The 20,251-nt window shown below is 38.9% G+C and overlaps 1 protein-coding gene across 1 annotated transcript in view; it reads left to right on the plus strand.

Annotated features, from left to right (window-relative positions):
* ext1b (exostosin glycosyltransferase 1b) overlaps positions 1–20,251 on the plus strand; it is a 185,175-nt gene that overhangs the window by 156,134 nt on the left and 8,790 nt on the right. Inside the window, exons 7-8 of the mRNA XM_041808251.1 lie at positions 5,708–5,803; positions 18,043–18,132. Coding sequence (XP_041664185.1) covers positions 5,708–5,803; positions 18,043–18,132 — 186 coding nt within the window. The remainder of the gene's footprint in view (positions 1–5,707; positions 5,804–18,042; positions 18,133–20,251) is intronic.

The raw sequence follows: 20,251 nt of genomic DNA on the forward strand, positions 1-20,251 counted from the left end.
TTTTTGGTTCCCTCTAAGAGGACAAATTTGACAAAGTGCCCTTTTTGGTGCCCTTCAGTTGGACAAATTTTGACAAAGTATCCCTTTTAGTGCACTCAAATAAACAAATTTGACAAAGTGCCCTTTTTGGTGCCCTCTAAATGGACAAAAGTACCCTGGTTGATGCCTTTAAAATAGAAAATTTGACAAAGTGCCCTTTTCGGTTCCCTCTGATAGACAAATTTGACAACGTGCCCCTTTTGGTTGTCTCTACGTCGACAAAATTGTCCTCTGAGGTGCCCTGTGAATGGAAAGTTTGCCCCTTTGGGTGGGCACTTTGTCAAATCTGTGGTGATTTTATTTTTCTCTGTTGATTTGTGGAAGCAATGGATGTCTTTTTTGCATGTGTGGATCATGGAGAGTCAAGGGCGTGGTACAGGGGGGAAAAGGGGCACTGATTACCCAGGCCCTGAGTAGGGTGGTGCCCTTGAGAAGCCTGTAATGAAAAGTGTGTTTTTATTTGTTTTATTTTTTTCTTATCATCATTATTGAATCAAAGGCATTAAATAAATTGGTCAACAGACTGAAATTTGAATCTAATAAAGTAAAATAAACTCTTGGGGGCCCCTGCTCCTCCCCTCAAAAACGTCCAGATGGTTTAGTCCAAACCTAGCGCTGCACAGCTGAGTGATCCTGGAGAAGAATGTTTTTTTTTCTGAGGGCTGTGAATAAGAGGAGAGGTCCATAAAGAACCAAAAGTGATGATGAAATACATTAGCATTTTCCTAATGTGGGGGTTAGAAAGCTAAAATTGTAGACTGTGTCGTACTTTAGGAATATACTTATAAACACATAATATGATATGAGGAAAATAGTACAATTAATTTCATTCCATCCATCGTAAAAAAAAAAAAAATGCTCATAATACAGGAAATTATAGTTATAAATGCATGGATATTAATGTGAGCCTCAGCTTTGCTTAGATACAAGGTGGGGGGAGGCTCCAAGTAAAAAAGCTTGGGAACTATCATTTTAGAACAGCATGATATGGTCAAAACCCAGTGTTGCAAGTATTTTGACAGATTTTATTACTGCAGTGAAATTTGCAGTTAGAGTAAATGATTGATTCTCCACTACAATTTTCAATTTAACTGATAAAAAAGTGAAATCATGATGATTTAGTTCATGTGCCCAGGTTGCCTGGGATGGAGCCGAACTCCTGGCCTGAGTAATTATCCCAGTCTGCCCATGAGCACCACTGTTATTCCATTAAAACCCTGCAACCTCTAACTTGAACTCAAAGTCCCTTTGATACTGTTAAAAGCAGGAAAAGAAGAGAGAGACGGGCCTTCAAGAGGAGATTATTTTTTATCATTTAGCATAATTATAATTTGTTCTTCTGATCTAGGCCTTGAATGAAACCACATGTTCATTTTTGATGGTTTTGTGCTGCACATATTTTTGCCGGTGCAGAAAAATTGTTCAGGTTTGATATCCAGCGGTACCTCTTTATGGTAAAACCAAAACCACACTTCCTTTTTCCTTCACACTTTCAGCCAACATTCACATAAACCTCCTTCCATAATAGCAGGTTGAAAGAGTAAACTCTGCCTTCTTCTTCATTTTTATGGAGGTGCCTTTGTGTTTGCGTTCTGCAGGCTGTGCATGCAGAATGGAGAGCCAGGTACACAGTCGGGGTCTTTTTTTCCTCTTCCACTCTCAGCGTATAGAAAGGAACAGAGAGGAGAGGGGGGTGCTGCTGGGCTGCAAGCGGATGAGGAAAGGGATATAAATAAATGAATGAAAGGGAGAGAATGAAAGAACACGGAGGGTGGAGGAGGCTAAATTGGGCCGGAGAAAGCTTCTTGCATTCTGACACAGTGGCCCCCCGCTGTGCTCGTTCTTGCTTGTGCATGTGCATTTTGTGGGAAGGTTTCTTCCACTCCTGATACAGATTTACCGACACTTTCTTCACCACTTTTCCTCCAGCGATGCACACACATAAACACACACACATGCAGGAATACATCCACAATGCTGCAGTACCCTGAGAGGGCTGGTGAGCTGACAGAGACACCATCTGTCTTTCTAATCAAACAGGAATAGAGCACCGTAAGGGTGGATTAACGCCTCTCCAAGCTATGTGTTTGTGCGTACCTGTTGTTATCTCACAATGTCACTTTCCCGCCCAGATTCCGCCTCACAAATAATGCATGTTTTGTTTTTATCTGCTTTGGCTTCTAATGATGAGATAATTTTGCCATTCATCAAACAGCTGCGCATCATCCTTTTTCTTCTTTTCCCTCTTCCAGCACACAGCTGCTGTGGCCACAAAGCAACACCTTAACACAGATATTCACCCAAATGGCTCCCAGCTCATGATTTGGCAGGTCCAGTCAGGGTGCAGAGTCCCCGAGGGGAGCTGCTGCTGCGTGTGACATAGTTAATGTCAAAATAATGTGAAGCTTTATTGATCCCTGCAGGGAAATTCTTGTGCTGAGCCCAGTGTCAGGTACGGCTCTGCACAGCGATGCTGGGCTGGATTCATTTACTGGCATGTTCAAGGACATTTCAGAAGGGCAGATGTTAGCTGACACATGGCAACTCAACACTGGTCAACAATGAGGATGTGATCATATTTCTCTGTGTCAATAATCAATTTTACATCCCCCACTAGTTTAGGGAAACTATCTCCAGGAAATATTTTACTGGATGTTTTTTTTTTCCGTTTTGACTCGTTTCTTATGTATTTATCATAAGAAACTTTTTTGAGGACTCAGTAAACTATAGTAAAAACTTTAATAAGAAACTGTTCCCTTTACTTTTATATGTATGTCTTTTTTCCTGAAGTTTTTTGATAAATTCCAGCGCACTTACAGAAATTGTTCTATTTTCTAATATGGCTTTGGTGGATTGAAAGTCCCATAACGCTGTGCACAATAGAACAGAGGGACTGGAAGTGACAGCATGGCAGATGGTGGTGCCACAGCTCCAGGCAAAGCTCAGAAAGCAGAAAACTCATAAATCTTTGAAAATACATTTTTAACAGCAATTTGTAAAGTTCTCAACTTTGAAAATGAGAGGCCATGTTGTGTGGGGAAGTTTCTTTTTGATTTACAACCCACAGCCACATCCTTCACATCATTTGTTTGAGCCCAAAAGGAGCTCTAGTACAAAAATAGACTGTCCTTTTGAACAAGTCTTAACTTCATTGTGATGTAGGATTGCCTTGGGACACCACCATGTTTTTGGATGAGATTGGAAAATGTGTTGAGTTTGCTTCTCTTTGATGGTTGACTGATGATTTACAAGTTACTGGTGCCAGGCTGGTCAATATTTCCACTCCTGAACTCCATATGTGTACAACGCTTGTCTTCTAAAGCCCAAAACACATCGGTGCTGTACGACGTTCAATCGCCCCCATTATTCTCTTTAACAAACCCACACAGGAAGGGTCCATATATATGTGGATATGCCGCATCGTTGCACTTTGTATTCTGATAAAACAGCTGTTTTGTCCATCTCGGCTGTTGAGTAGCAGCTCTTTTTGAAAGCACAGAAAAAGAAATGTAGCACCATTTTTTGTGCCAGGTGTAGAATAAGTGTCAGGCCTCTGCTGAAATACCACTGCTCCCATTATTTTCCCCTCACCCAGTGAGGCAAACCCCAAGTGAGGTCTCGTATGTGCTATCAAGCACCTGGCCCAGCAGAGGCTGGTGGGGAGTTTGACCGTTGAGGCGTTGCTGGCGGTGTGTGCCAGGGGCAGCAATTGAGGTGCGTCGTATGATACAATGTGAAGGAGCATCGCTTATGTGTTTTGGGCTTTAGTTACTAGCAAAAATGAAGCCTAGCATTAGTTCACGCAGGACACAGTAGTCATACGCCCAGCAGTGATCAGCTGACAGCCAGCTGATTCCAATTATTGCCTCCCAGCTTCCACAGCCAATCACATCTCTTTCTCTTAACACAGCAGTGTATTTAAATATGACTTACTTTTCACTAATCCCTGCATGCATTGTTGCTGCTGGAAAAGTTTAACCTCCTCCACCCTAGCCTCCTCCTTTATAGCATAAAGCTTGTTACACCCTCATATTCAGATTCATGCTTCTGTGGATTCATTGCTTTAAACTAATTTTATTTATTTCAGTACACACTGTCATAAATGTCTCTATCCATGTTAGGGTTTCTATGCTCTTTGACTCACCCAGGGAGCCTCTTTAGAGCAGAGCCCTTTCCGCCGAGTAAAACTGTATCTCCATTTTGCAATAGATTGGTTAAATAAATGACGAGAGTGTTTCTGATTGAAGAATAGGCCTTAAGTCAATATAAAACAGAGAAATAATCCTTTCTTATTTCTCGCTGATAACTGTCAATAGTCACCTGAATTGCCAGCCCTCACTAGCTGCGTTAATCTGTTAACTGTTAGCTAGCTAAGTATGCTAATGTTACCCTGAGGAGTTGCTTTCAAAAGTGTTTCAATCATGCACTCTATTTAATATTTACACCTGACTTCTTTTAAAAAGACGTCTCTAAGGCAGTGCTTGCATTGTGAATAGGGTCAAAAAAGTAAATAGTTAAACTCACAAACTTTCAGTTATTTAGCAGGCAAAAAGAAAGACGTTACTCATGACCAGAACTTGGAAATGACTACGCAAGGACATTTATTTAGTAATTACTCAAAAAAAAGGGAAGTCTAAATTTGTTGTTGTTGTTTTCAGCTCTATGTTCACACCACAGGACAGCACTTCCCTCTGCTTTTTGTTAGTCACCCAGGCTCAAACATGTCTCATTAACCACCACAGCCTTTGGTCCTGCCTCCATGTCAGGGAAGAGACACTGCTATACCCACTCAAGGACGTATGTTGTGGCACAAGAGTGCAATTAAAGGAGAAACAACAGACTTTCCTTGAACTTAAATCCATAAAGGAAATAAGAACAGAATTAACTCTGGGCTAAATACCCCATGTAGAGATCAGTCCTACTAATGGTGGCCCTCAGAACATTGAGGGAGGGTTGGGGAAAGAGGATAACAATGGTTTGTTTGGTTCATACATACCTTCACTCTGGTTAAAGCTTAATGCTCCTGCTGTGTCCAGCCACAGCTGCTTGGGTCTGATTGAACATTTACTGTTTTAGGAAAGCTGTTTTAGTCATTTTCCATTAGAAGAACTGACTGAGGGATAGAAATGGTATATGAATGTGTAGTGTGTTGGTGTGTAAATGTGTATGTAAGGGCAGACAGGAGTCATGTCGTGTCTATCTATATGTGTATGTTCCTCATCAAACATTAATGGGGTCTGCAGTGGAGGTGCTGTGAATGGGGGAGGTTGGCTTCATGTTATGCTTCAATGCTGGCTGACCTGCAGCGCGAGTCATGAAACAAGATGTTACTGGTGCTGGAAAACACGAATCCTTCATGTAAAACATCACCTGACATCATGCAGTCTCATAAATGATGTTAAACTATGGGGTTAGAAACACTCTAATGATGTGATTTGTTCATGTCCCAACTCAGACATCATTCCGAGTCTATAATTGGAAATATGTTATCACACCAGCTGCCCTTCTGGCTCCTAACGCCCAATCAGCCTGTAATAAGGTGACATTTTCCTGCAGGTCGCCTAAATATCACATGTTTAGGGGGTTGACGTTTGGTTTTGTTTTGAGAAAATTGGGATGCGGTGCATCTATTTGTTGTCAGTAATAAGATCTTTCTCCTCTCTCATAGATCATCGTCCTGTGGAACTGTGACAAACCTCTCCCCGCCAAACACCGCTGGCCTGCTACCTCAGTGCCCGTCATCGTCATTGAGGGAGAGAATAAGGTGAGCCTGCACGCACACATCCACCAAGTTACCCTTAAATTGCGATCACTATCATTTCTAATTACCTTTCTCATTATATGCATATTCCCAAACTATGAAACTACTTTATCCTAGAACATTTTATTCCATTTGTAGGAGGTGAATGAGTTTCGATTTGTGCTGCACTGGGTCCATTTAAAGGACAGTTTGTGTGGTTTTAATTAAAACTCTCTAATGGGAATAATATACACTGGAAGGAAAGGGTATCTATGAGGCTAATGCATATTGTTAGTAGAGATAAGGAGACAAAAATATGATTTTTAATTTATTTATGCTGTTTATTCTCTTTCTGCATTGCAGCTTAACACCTAATAAAATGGATGAAATGACAAAATCTCTCTAGAGAACTAAGTTACAGTTGAGTTCATTAAACATTTTAAAAGTATACAATGCCCTGAAACAATCTTCAGCATTGATTTAATTATGGCTCAGGTTTGATTTCTCTTAATGTGTTTAATAATGTCTGGTCGTCTCAACCCTGCAGCCATTAGAAATCATTATTACAAAATCTATATCTAAATGGAAGCTTTTAGGGTGTCGCAGAAGACCTTTTTTATTGGATGCTCTTTTTTTTCAAGTGTTGATTGATTCAGATAAAAGTGTAGCTTATGAAAAGGAAAATAGGGAGATATTCTATTTAAGAGGTCAGAGGTCAGACTACATGTTTTCAGCACAATTACTGCGGCAGTCTTTGGGTTTCAGAGCCTGTCTGCCTCGAAAAGTCTAGCATGTTTCATTTTGGTCCTGCCCCCTGAAATTGACCAATAGGAGCACAGAGCATGCTGCATGTCACAAATGTAAACAAACCAAATGGCAAAGCAAAAGAAAAGTGATGAAGTTGGTGATGTGAGATGGAACTATGAGACAGAGGGGAAGCTCTGACAACAACATGCCTGCCTCTATGATGTGATGTCAAGAGACGACTATGATGGACGAAGAGAAATGCTAGCAGGAAATACATGTACTTGAGCAACTCAGTTAGTAGCTGCCTTAAGCATTAGCATCAAGCTAGCATATCATTTACCATAGTGTTTAGACAGACAAACAGATACAGTATCTAGTCCAGATTCTCTTCCTTCAAACATCATCACATCAGCAGCAATGATTGATGACTTTCCAAAAATTAATGGTGTAGTGATTACCTAATCTGACATGATGACCATGATAACAAACTGTTTAGTCTGACATTGGCTTTAGAGTCATGTACAACAGAGATTCCTAAGTTATTTTTATTTTAAGAAACACTCAGTGGACAAAAGTATGTCCCAACTTGAAATTGTTACAAATCTTGTAGAAACTCAAATATGATTGTGTCTTTGAAACACAGAAAAAATAGCGAATTCTAACTTAACGAAGCTTAAACATACTTTTTGTCCTTTTTCCCTGTACAACAATGATAATGAGCATAAAACCTCTGAATTCCTTAAAGCTCCCATGAGGAACTTTTAGCTTTATTCAATTTTTGTGCTCCCTGTTGACAAAGTAGTATTTTTTTTTTTTTTTTTTTAGCTGATCTTGTCCTTTGTCTTCCTCCGAGGAAGAGGAATTTCTGGCTAAGCTTATCCTGCTTTTCTTTTTTTATCAGTCACTGAGAACCTTTGCAATTAATTTAAAGAAAAAGCTGTTTCAATAACTTTTTGGAAGTTGTCTCGTCTGCCACCTACCCCCTGGCAGTGATTCCAGGGATAAAAATAACTCTTTAGTATTAAAGTCAATATCTATGCTGATGTGCATCTTTGCTTTTGTTGCTCACTAGGGTCATCAGTACTAAATTTGGTCTAATAAATGGTCAAGTAAAAACTCCTCACAGGAGCTTTCATGTATTTTAAATAATACAGTCCAGGCTCACCATAGAAAAATGGTTCAAATGTGGCTTAGAGCTTTAAAAATATAAAAAGAAATGCTTCAGATAAATGTTTTCTGTGTTGGCCTTGGTTTTCTCAGCATGACAGCTCTAAGAAATGTTGATTTTTGTTCTGTTCTTCTGATTGACAGTGTGATAGGTGTCAGTTTTTGTTTCACACGTTGAGTTTGTTTTTTTGTCAGTAAATCCTTCAGCAAGCCAGGAACATTTTTCAGTGGCAGTTATTATGACAACCTTATTAGGCTTTACGCTGATGACTCACTGCTGTTTAAGTGTGAAGCTGTGTTCATCTTGACCTCTCTTTGACCTTTCTTTGTTGAAGTCAGAGGTCAAACAGAGACAAAGGGCAATATCTTTCCTCCATAAACCCTGATCACTTCTCAGTTTTAAGGTTGTTTTTGAGGAGAAGGAAACCGGCACTGGTGGCTCGTCTGTGTTCTTAGACATCAGACTCATCCTCTGCCCCCTCATAGACTAAACTTCAGCTGCCAATCACAGGAAGTGGTTTTCACATCAGTGTCAGTCAGCTGGCGGTAGGCTGAGTTTATGGTTTACCTCTCCCCGTGGCTCTGAGTGGTTTCTCCCAGGCTGTCAATCACTGCGGGGGGGGCTCTGGGTGTAGCTGCATGTCCGTGACAAGCCAGCAGAACAGGCTTAGCAGGCTCGTATTGTGTGTATGTGTGTTTGGTTGTGTGTGCCAGGCTGCCTGTGGTTTGTTGTGGTTGTGGTGGATCTGTGGTACCGTGGCGAACAAAGCTGTGCTCCTCCACCCTGCGGAGGAAGAAAGTTTTAAATCCTTCTCGTCTTTTTTTCCTACCAAGTCCTTCTTCTCTTCTCTCTTTCTTGCTTTACAGATTCTCTTTTTTCCTCCTTTAACATTTTTTGCTTTCCTGTTTTGCTCTATCTTCATCTTTTTCTTTCCTGTCTGATCTTTTTTAAATGCTCTTCATGATATCAGAGCCAAACTTTTAAAAATTCTTTCCCCTTAAATTTTTAATGGCTTTGATATCTTGTTTTTAATAATTCACTTAACTGTTTAATTTTATTCTCTGTGTATTTTATTTTAAAACATAAGGGTCTAAATTCTGCATGATCCAACGCCCCCACGCTGCCCTGAATGAAAGAAAAGGGTAAATCCTTTAAATTATGTAGCATTATCCTGAAGGGAATAAAATTTAAAAAGGTGAATCTAAAAATAGCTTTCCATTAAGAATATTAGAAGCTTTTTAAAAACTCTCACACTGTAAGAAAAAAAAGCAAAGAAATCCAATCCAAGTATTTGAATAGCCCCTGCCCTGTAGTTGAATTTTCTCTCTTATAAACCATCTTGCTGCCATTGCTTTTAAATCCTGCATTTAATCTCATAAATAGTAATGTTTGTTGACTCGACTGACAGTCGTGTCCCTTGAGGGTCATTTAGGGGATACTGCAGGAATATGGGGATCCAGGGCTGCATTGGCAAGCCATCAAGTCCCTGTATAACCAAAGGAGTTGTGTTTTTCTCAGCACAAAGATAGGACGCATTCTAGGTGCATGTCAGCCTCCGCCAGGGCTGCACCTTGTCACCATTTATGTTTGTGATTTTTATGGACAGGATCTCAAGGCACAGTCAAGGGGAGGAGGGTTTCCGGTTCAGGGACCTCAGAATTTCTTCTTTGCTGTTTGCAGATGATGTGGTTCTGTTTGCTTCCTCAGCCGGGGGCCTCCAGCAGGCACTGGGGCTTTTCGCGGCTGAGTGGAAAGCGGCTGGTATGAGAATAATAGACCAATTTTTCACATAAACTTACCCAGAATATTTTTCTTTTTTCTGTCAACCTCCTATTAGATTTTCTCTAAAAGGTCTGCTTGAAAGGGTATGTAAATGTAGCAAACAAAAATTAGGAAAATTCACTGGAAGTGAGCAGTGATGACGTGCAATCGGGAATATAAGTTGCCTTGGTATACAAGCTGGAGTCTGTTTTTTTTTTTTTTTTTTTTTTTTGGTCTCCTAAAGGAAAAGCAGCAGTTTACACACAGCTGTGCTGCCTTTTTCTGCACCATATTCCCTCGCATGAAGTTTGTGCATCTACTAGCTTTCTCCCCTAGATCCCATGAAAGCTTCAGTAATGGAAGCAAATTTTCAGTCACATAAGTTGTGTGCAGTAGGTGATGATGGAAGCTTGTGGTCTTGACAGTGCATGTCTCAGTATTTTACACTGGTAAACTGGTATATAGAATCCAGCTGACTATTTAGATGAGAAAACAGGTATTAAAAGTGCCTTTAAAACACCAGATTTGTATCATGCATCAGAACTGATTTGTGTGTACCTAATTATCTTTTTTTGCTCATCAGAATAGCCAATAACCAGTTGTTTGTTGTTATAGTGAATCCATCCAAATACACGTGGCACCAGTATAAAGGTATAAAATGTCGTCATTGTGTTGGCCTCTTTTGCTTTGTGTTTCAATCATCCTTTTCTCTTCCTTTTTACATCATGTCTTTCTTCCTGAGACTCTGCCTCCTCCACATCCTGTCCAACTTTATGTGCATGTATGAAGGGAGGGAGGCTGTCCTGACATTTAAGAGTGAATTGATTATGATATTGAGTTGGTGTATTGACGTGTTAGCAGACATCACAGTCTAGGTAAACTAAGAGGCCAGTCCTGGTATCAGTACAAGAATAGTGGTGAGCTTTTATTGTGAAAAGAAATGAAATATTTGTAATCAGTTTTTAAAGATTTACTTCTATTGGTTAAAATTGTGCAAACATTTTCAGTTTGCTCTCTTCATTGGATTAATCAACAAAAAGAAAGCAGAGAATGGCACCAATCTCATCATTTAACACCGCTTTTTCCTCCCTCTGTCCCCCTCTCTGTCTCTTTTGCTCGACGGCCAGAATTCAGTTCATGAATGTTGATTTAAGCATGTGAGAATCCCAGCAGCGCTTTAATATGGTTTACACACACTGGTGGTCCTCCCCTCTCCTCTCACTGCTGCTGTCCTTTAGAAAGGAGGTGAAGTGCTGCAGGCAGATTCCTGCTGCAAGAGCTCACATTCCTGGAGAGCAGCAGAAGGCCGCGGGCTAATACGTCTCACTTCTAACATTACAAATCATCTGGGGGATGCAAACACCAGCTTCTTATCTTTTCTTGCCCTCTTTATATTCTTATATTTCTATCCTTTTTTGTCGTTTTTCTTGACGTCACTTTCCCCCCTCCTATCTGTTTTCTTATTCTCCTTTGAGCTCCTTTCCTTTAGTGATATTTTCTTTGACATTTTCAGCTGAAAGACAACTGGAGTAGAGATTGGATTGTTTTTGTATTCTCTCTTTACGCCCGTAGGAAATTACAGCAGTAATGATGACATGAGGAATAAGAGGGCTGCACCGCCTTCTCTCTCCTCTCAGCTCTCATTTTCTCTCTCCTTTAATTCTTCTTTAAATAAAACCTGTCACTCAAACACCTCGACTCCTCCATCCTGTTGGATTATGAGCAACAGTCAAAACTTTCAGCAGCAATGTGTTGAGTCTTGAGGGTTTTTGGAGACTGGAGAAGGAGAGGGTACTTGACCGCTGACATCAGTCCCAACAGCTCTGTCAGAGCTCAGCTGTGTGAGAGGAATGTAAGTGTAATATTCAGCTGTTTTGGGCTCATTTCACTGCATAAAGAGTTCAGCAGTTTAAACAAGAAATACTTAAAAAAAAATAGTGTGCTAATGTAAGTAAAACTCAGGGGTCATATGTACCAGTAAGAAATAAAAGAAAAACTCAAGAAATAAAAACAGAGTCCTGATTGATCGATAACAGTGTAACCTCAGGACTGATTATTTAGCTGTTTCCACTAAGCAGTCCAGTTTAATTCTGTTCATTTCTGCAAACAATTAATTGCATTTACACAATCATAATCTGGTAGGGTACCGAAATATCTGATCCATACCATCCAGATTTTCTGGAACCTCTCTGAAGGAGTTTGCATCACTGGTAAGGCTACTAGGGAGGGTATGGTGGGCAAACCAGGACAGCATTTTCCTCACCAAACTGTACTGCAACAAACTGGACCGCTTGGTGGAAACAAAGTATTTGAGTCCAATAATTCTTTTTATATATTTATAACCACAGTTATCTCAAGACACTATAAAAGGTCTAAACTGTTATGATTATAAAAATGTTGTTTGTAATGATAATAATAATGACGATAAAGATGATAATTATTGTAAAAGAATAATAATACTAATAGTATTATACTATGCTACTTATACTACTACTAATACTTGTACTAATAGTAATAATAATTTGTATTATTATTATCATTATCATAACAATGATAATTATTATGAATGAATAATACTAATAATACTGATACTACTACTAATATTAAGACTAATAATAATAAAATGATATTAATAATAGTAACAATAATAATATTTTACGGCAACAGATTTTTAATTTGAAATAAGAAATTTAGAGTCAAGAAACATGCTCTTTCCCATTCAATGTTTAAAAACAGGAGAGAAACACATGGTCAGAAACTATGCCGTTGGCCCCGGCAGTTCATACTAAGCTGGGAATCAAAAACAGAAACAAACAAACAAACAAAACAGCTTTTTTCCACCTTTTTTTTTGTTTGCCAATAGAAATAAATAAATGAAAAGTTCTTTGATCATCATGTTTTTGTGTTCTGATCAAAAGAGGAAGATCAAAGAACGGAACACTGGTGATGTAACATTCTTTTTTTCACATCTGACTCACTGCAGATGTAAAAATAAAGAATTACATTGCCAGAGTACCGTTCTTTGATCTTCCTTTTTTGATCAGAACACAACTCTGTTTTGTTTTGTTTTGTTTTGTTTTGTTTTTTGAAACAAAAACAAAAAAAGCGTGACGGAAGAAAAAAAAAAAAAAAAAACATTCGTTTTGGTTTTTCCATTTTTCTGTTCCCAATTTAATATAAACCTTCTGGGAGCGCGCCGGTAGTCAAGTTGTTAAGGTGCACACCATGTATGCGGGTAGCCCGGGTTTGTATCTGGCCTCTGGCACCATTTCCCGCATGTCTCTCTCCGCTCTCTTCCCTGTTTCCAAGTCTATCCGCTGTCCTCCTTTATTATAAAGGCACAAACAGGCCCAAAAATAAATCTTTAAAAAACAAAAAAAAAAATTAAAAACAATAATAATAATATAGACCTTCTGAAAGGGCCAGTGGTGCTCTTTTATTTTTTTTTCCCAACAGTAACTAGGAAACAGCTTGTTTCTTGATTTTGGATTTGTCATTTGAAATCAAAAATCCATTGGCGGTAAAATACGCTGACCCAAAATGATTTGGTTTCCTCATTTTATTACAGTTTTGGTTAATACGTGGCCTATCAGTTGCATTCTTCAAATATCCTACACAAAAACATACGGAAACTAACAAATTATCGCCATTTCCTCATTTTTGGTTAATCAGCTACTGAAAATAAGAAACAGATAGGGTCATGTATGTAAAGGATTTTGATTGTCTATTGTAAACCTACAAGTGTACCACAATGCCATATATGTACATCAAACCAGCTAATATTGTTAGCAAACATGAAAACTGTTATCTGGCTTGCACAAACCTAGTGTTATCCCAGAATAAACCATTGTTATGTTGTCTTGTGATGCTACAATCAGAAATGTTAGCTAAAAAGTGGGTTAAGGCTAACATTACTTCATGGTAAAACAGCCCCTGCCTAGTTAACAGCTTTGATAGCTGCACACAGATAAGCTGGCTTACACTACTGTGGACTGTAGCTTTAAACCTTAAAGTGGGGGTATTGTGCCTTTTTTCAAAGCTTTACACATCTCTCTGATACCCACGTAGTAGCTTAACATGGTTTACAGCTCAAAAACTCCTCATGTTTCTTACACTGGCGTCCTGAAAAACCCTTATCTTAACCTCCGTCTGAAACGCTTCGCTTTTGCTGCTGTCTCTTTAACACCCCCCGTTTATCTTGCGGTTTTGAAAATCAACATTGTGACTTTATATTTATGTTTTAAAAATTGAAAAAGTATAATACCCCCTCTTTAAAGTGTTGATTGTGAAACTTGTGTCTGATACTGATAATTTAACTAAAATTTTGGCTCAAAGTTTTTGAAGGCTAATAACTGCTATCTAACAGTAGCTTAGCAGTTATCAAAGAGGTTGTTTGCAATGCAGTATAGCCCCTCAGGCGCATCTTAATCAGGATCAAGATTGTTAAATGTTTTTATGCATTTCATGTTCTCAAATTAGCTTATTTTTCTTCTTTAAAGGTAAAAAATGAGAGAATTTCATCATTACTCCTATGTTTTTATATAGATTTTAATTGAGTACTTACATAACCTCAAAAATTTCTGACTGTTTACCAGATAAATTCTTAGTTTTTGCTTTTAATAGTCCATATCTGATGAGACACAGTATGTTTGTCATTGCCATGGATAAACTTGATTTTATGGCAAAGACTGCGGCGTAAGGAAGAATGAACATCCTCTGTTGCTGTTTCTCATTCATACCTCTTATTTGTAATGGACCACGGTTATTCTCTGCTAGTGGCTGCAAGTTCTCCCGCCCAAGCGGCCCCCCAGGACTTCTAAAAGTCAAGTAAAGATGCACTGCTCAGCTTTGTCCACTTTCATTATTTACTTGAATTGAGGGCTCTTTTAAACAGATAAGGGAGAAAAGCGGTCAAAAGTGGCCTTCCTGGTTGATGGTGTGAGCTACTTGCAAAGAAGCACCACATCTCTACAGCTTTTCAGTTGTAAACCTTTACAAATCAGCTATTTTATAGGACTAAATGTAGACATCTTTGTGTCTATATGCCAAGGTTAATCAGTTATTAATTTTTGTTCATAACAGGCCCTTTTTTTGTTTGTTTTTTGACTCCGACTCTGCTACAGTACACAACTGTAAAGTCAAATTTTGGCTGTTTTGGGCTATTTATCTGATTAAAAGTTAGCTGAAGACATAATGATAGTTACTAAGGATTTGTGATGAGAGTTTTCTATTTCTCTGTTAAATCTAATACACTGAAGTCGATATTAAAAGCAATCAGTGTCTACCAGAGGAGTCGTGTATTCTTGTGATTCTTTCAGTGCTAGCTGCCGGCCCCCGGCTGTAGGAGTGATGACGACCTGCAGAGAGTGAGGTCGCTCTGCAGGAGCACAGCAGGCACACAAAGCCAGGTGTTTATAGAGAAAAGAGGTCAACGCTGACTATTCTTACATGTAAATGCAATGGCTTTTCAGGGAGGCTGGTGTTTGAAAAGTATTCTCACCGAGGCTGACCTTCAGAGCCAGGCTGAATAACTGAATAACATGCTTTTCAGCCCGTTATACAGTGTTTTTAGATGTGTTTGTGTGTCTGCCATTACAGCTCTGCATTCGTGAGCTGTTTCTTGTTTGTGTGGGAGGTTTGTTTGAGTTGGAGCACACATCTAGTTTACAATACACACACTCCTCTTCCTCGAAGTGAAGTCGATGATTTCTCATCTCAGCACTTCTCTTCTCAGCGTTAGAGCAAAGACTTCCTGTCTAAATATCCTCAAGATGTTGATCTTTAAATCCGCCCACCAGGCCTTGTCCACCATCGTCCCTCCCAGTAAATAATCCACCATCGTCATGTGTTGAGAAGTCGGGATTCGTTTGCCATTAAATATACATATTTCCCTTTGAAAAATGGTGCAGAGGACAGGTAAATTTGTGCCTTATGTAGGACCCATGACTCAGGCTGTACGTCTTTGGCTGCATTTATGTGTTCTTATTGATTTAAAAGAGAAAGACGACCCTGCAGCAGTAATGGAAACTTGTATCAGCACTCTGTCACTGCTGGAAACAATGGGGAGCAGTGTGCAGTAAAGCACAGGATATTGGATTTTTTCTTCCTCTCTGTTTGTTGATGTCCAGGTTTGTTGTCTCCCCTGGATCCCATGAATTTGTAAAGAATGATTAAAAATGTATAAAGTGTATATTGGACACAAAAAGAGCTTTTATTCTGATATTTATCACAAGGTTCTCGGGGTAGTGATAGAAAGAATTAGATGTCAGAGTGGCCGGACTCATCCTTTAAGCAGCTTTAATCAATACTTTTATATTAGCAATCGATTGCTTGAGTTGTATTGATGAACCAAGTAGGATTTATGCCCAGACTGTGCTTTTTATCTCAGCTACATGAAGTGTTTAGGCTCTTTGAAATCATTGTTTTTGGTTTTATTTAAAATTTAAGATCTATTCGATGTTTTAGTTTAAAGATTTTGCTGTATTAGATATTTGTTTTAAAATCCTGCATCTGCTTTGAACTGTAAGTTAGGAATTCAAGAGTGTTGTATCCTTAAATGAATTTGAAAGAAAGATTTCTGGAGTTGATTTAGACCAAGCCACAGTGCCTGATGTCAAGAAATGACATGTCATACAGCAGTGGGATAAACCTGTTGGGGGGGTAAGAAGGGATTTCTGCATAGAGAAATGCCACCAAAATGGCTGTGCCTGTTTAGGTCTATGCCAAGCGTTCAAAGAGCAGACATAAAAACATTCTTTATCTTGAAGCTACTTTTGTGTCCCGAAAGTAGAGAAATATTCAGGCAAAAAAGAACGTTTGAAAAACTCACTGAGAAACTGCAGCAGGCAGGAATTCAAAAAGCCTCCATATAAAGCCTGTAAACAGTGTCAATGCTCATGTATGGTCCATTTTCACAACGCAGTCCAAGTTCACTCATTGTGATAGGGGAATCTGTCTCTTTTTAGAGATCCAGATCATCTGGCTCAGCTCAGTAGAGCTGGTTGTTTGGCTCCCAAACGGCTCCTCAACTGGAACCAGTTTGTCTTTTTAAATGAAGATTGGGAAAGGAAACTGTAACTCAAATGGGAGCTAGCTACAGTTGCTCACGTTAAAGAGCCGTTTCATAGAAGAACAGCAAATCATCGCTCAGTCTTCTACCCTTTAAGGTCTACTTGGTTGATAGTACATCACTGTTTCAACTTTTGAAAGAATTACTTTTTTAGAAAAGTGTACAGATCGTAGTCAGTGTGTTTTGAAATTTTCTGATGATAATATCAGCGTACAGGTCCATTTAGAGCTTTGAAGTACTAATTTTCCTCCGTTCCCATTCATTCCTAACGTCTCTCCCCCACTTCCTGATCCCAATCAAGCATTCGGGATCCCATGATTGCAAACAACCTATCATAATGTGTGTGTGTGTGTGTGTGTGTGTGTGTGTGTGTGTGTGGAGGGGGGGGGGTCAGTTCCTCAAATGCCTACTTGAGACTGGTGGCAAAAGCCTCAGAAGCACAATTTACACCCATATTGAAATGTACATTTTAACAGCAGTATTAAACTTGTTTACTGCCAGGGTCAAAAACTTGGCTTTTTTAGCCTTTATTCAGATAGGATTTGATATAAGTTTTGTCCCAATTCAGGGGTTGCATCCTGTGTTGGCTGAAATGTAACTGCTTGGTGTGTAGAGAATTCTTTGTATTGTCACCTGCTGTTCTTGCACTTACTCTTTTCATTTCAACTCAATATGCCATTGACAAGATCATTTGAATTTTAAGGCCCTTTCTGTTTATTAACCATAGTGCTGGATGATTGAGTTGAAACTTCTGGCACTTGTAATGAAGTGCTGCTCTCGATTCCACCAGTTTGTTTAAATCGACACACTTTAAATTTTGGAATATGTTCAGTCACAAAGGATGCACAGTGTGGATCCTTCATTGGTCAGGGAAAGTAGGACTCACTTGGCAGCTGCATTTAAAGGAAACTGCAGAATGGGACAACTTTTGAGGTACATAACTGGTCTTCAAATGTGCCTTCTGAAGGATGCAGTCCCTCAATTGGGACAAAGCTACTGATGCTTCTTTATTTTCTCCTCTCTAGAGGTGTTTTAGGTACATTGACATTGGAGAAGACAGACCTGAAATAGGGATTAAATATCCAACTATGCCTGGGAACATTAATAAAATCTCCAGGGAAAGCTCAAGGACTTAACCAATGAGACAATGTCTAGGCGTACTGCCTACACTTCCTTCAGACACTAGCTGATGCTAAAAGGGGCTACAGAATGGATGTTGTATTGATTTAAATATAAATTATGGAAAACAAATGATTAAAAAAAATAACTTGTGAATAGGAATACATAAAAATGAGATTCTGATGGCAAAAAGAAACCATTCCTAGGTGTCTGATATAATTACATATTCTCGGAACAAGCACCTTAAATGATAACGATAATACTGAGTGTTTTATGTCTACATAGGCAGTTGTGTATAATTATCTCCACTTTTAGTTTGCAATTCACATGGGAAATCTACCTGTTCTTAATCTAAAGATGTGCTTTTTAATGGTTTCCTCTCTCTGCGTTCTCCTGCAGGTGATGAGCAGCCGTTTCTTGCCCTATGAGACCATAGTGACCGATGCCGTCCTCAGCCTGGATGAAGACACAGTACTGTCCACCACAGAGGTACCCATCATAAAATCCAATAGAGATAATAGAAAACTCGTCTTTGTCTCCTCTGTCTCAACAGTCTGTCCCTCTTGAGACCAAACACGATCTCTCCATGTCCCAGATGAAACTCTGATTGCATTTCCTCCCAACTTTTTATCTCACTTTTCTGTTTTTCCCTCGTGTCTTCCAGTTATCTCTCTGTAGTTCAGCTCTTAAATCCCATAAACTACTCTAAGTTTACTCCCAGTGCCTCACTGTTTCCCTCCTCTCTCCTGCCTTTGTTTCTCTGCCTGTATTTCCTTCCTTTTTTCTTTTCTTTCTGCCGCCTTTTTTCCTGTTTTTGCACTTGTAATCACACTGCACCCCTCTGAAATCCCCTAACCCTTTAGCTGCAGTGTTTTGGGCATTTTTGTTCCACAGGCTGTCAAGACCGTTCTGTTTTTTTTTCCTGAGGACATGTTTTGGCGGTGCACCATGGGAAGCCAGATGCTGCTTTTGAACATGCAGAATTAGATCTCATAAAAACTGTTTGTGCAGAGGATCAGGATAGCAAGTTAGAATTGGCAACGCAGGGAAAATCTGGCCCCAAAAACTAAATCGACCCGTGTTTCTCCCATGAAGAAACTTGGATCAAAGCAGAAATAATGGGTTATAGAGAGCAGGGCACTTCACTGATAGTGGTTTTAAACAGAGGGTTAAGGACAAGCTACTTTTCATGTTTTCTATGATCCAAAATGTCTCTTTTCCATAATTTTTGTCCAAACACTGTTTGAGCAATCAAAATATTATTCCTTGTAACCATGCTTTCATTTAACTATTTTTCTCTTCCTCTGAAAAAGACTTTCAGAGCTCATCTCTCCTCCGTGGACACGCCTGAATGTATATTTTTGTAGTTAGAGAAGCGCTCGGTGGATTTTGATGAAAATATTCATTACTAAACCCATTCTTTCAGCAAAGTGTAATACAGAGCAAGCTGTTTGTGGAGCTGCTGAGGCCTTTTTGAAGTTTTTTTCTAATTATTTGATTGAACACTTTGATCGCCGCAGCAGAAGTTTGCTTCAGGCAGCTGCTTAGCAAAGACTGCTCCATGTTTGATGAGCTTTTGCCTTTTTCACTGTGATGTGTTTGATTGTACTTCTCCTATGTTAGTTCTCCCTCTAGTCGTTCTCTTTTCTATTTCCTATTTTTCTCACACAATGTTAACTGTAAAAATCTAAGTTTTAAACATTTAGATAAATTAATCAACAGAATTTAATTCTTTACATATAAAAATGCCAAGATTTTAATGTAAAAAATAATCAGGAAAACCTATTGTTAGTTTTGTGCCACCACATCACTGTAATTTTTTTTTTTAATTTAGGTTTTTAAATTTAGTTTAAGTCTTAGTCTTCAGATGAAAATGTCTTTAAGTAATTTAAATTATTTACATTTTTAGTCTGAAAACAAAAACCATAAACCTTTTCGTCCACTTTCAGTTGAGAAAAAAGTCCCCACTTTTAGTCCCAACATTTATTGTCCTTGGACCAATTTAATCAGCCAAATTGTAAAATTACCATAACAGTTAAACACATATGAGTACACTATAAATACTTTAACTTATTTAAAATACTCAGATGAAATTAATTACATACATAATATGCAGAGTGTCTGTGTCTGTGGCTAACGCCGCCCCTGACCACACCCCTCTCAGGAAACAGATGTGGCATGATGGATGTGGCTCTCCTGATCCTCTGCAGTTACATTCACGAAATATCCACTTTGCTAACTTTACAAATAAAACAACATTTCATGTTTAAAAAAAGCAAAAGGTCCGATGTCTAATCACTGATTAAAGTATTCATAGACCTGTTTTAGAAGTAGGGACTGAATGGTGGCTCGCTATAGCTTTGTTAGCTTTAGATAAAGCTAACATTGCTTCACTAGCTAAGTAGTTAATGTTACTGCATAAGCCAGTGTAGCACTGTTAGCTTTAGCTAAAGCTAACAAATCTAAAGCCACAGTTCGCATAACTACTAAAATGTAAGAAACGTAGCATAATCTAACATAGCTCTATTAGCTTTAGCCCTAACGAAAGTTTATCAGAGTTGAATTTGAAGGGTGTATTTCTGTTCTGACAGAGGCAGCGTCCCACTGT

This window comes from Cheilinus undulatus, linkage group 16 (assembly GCF_018320785.1).
Source record: "Cheilinus undulatus linkage group 16, ASM1832078v1, whole genome shotgun sequence".
Taxonomy (NCBI): domain Eukaryota; kingdom Metazoa; phylum Chordata; class Actinopteri; order Labriformes; family Labridae; genus Cheilinus; species Cheilinus undulatus.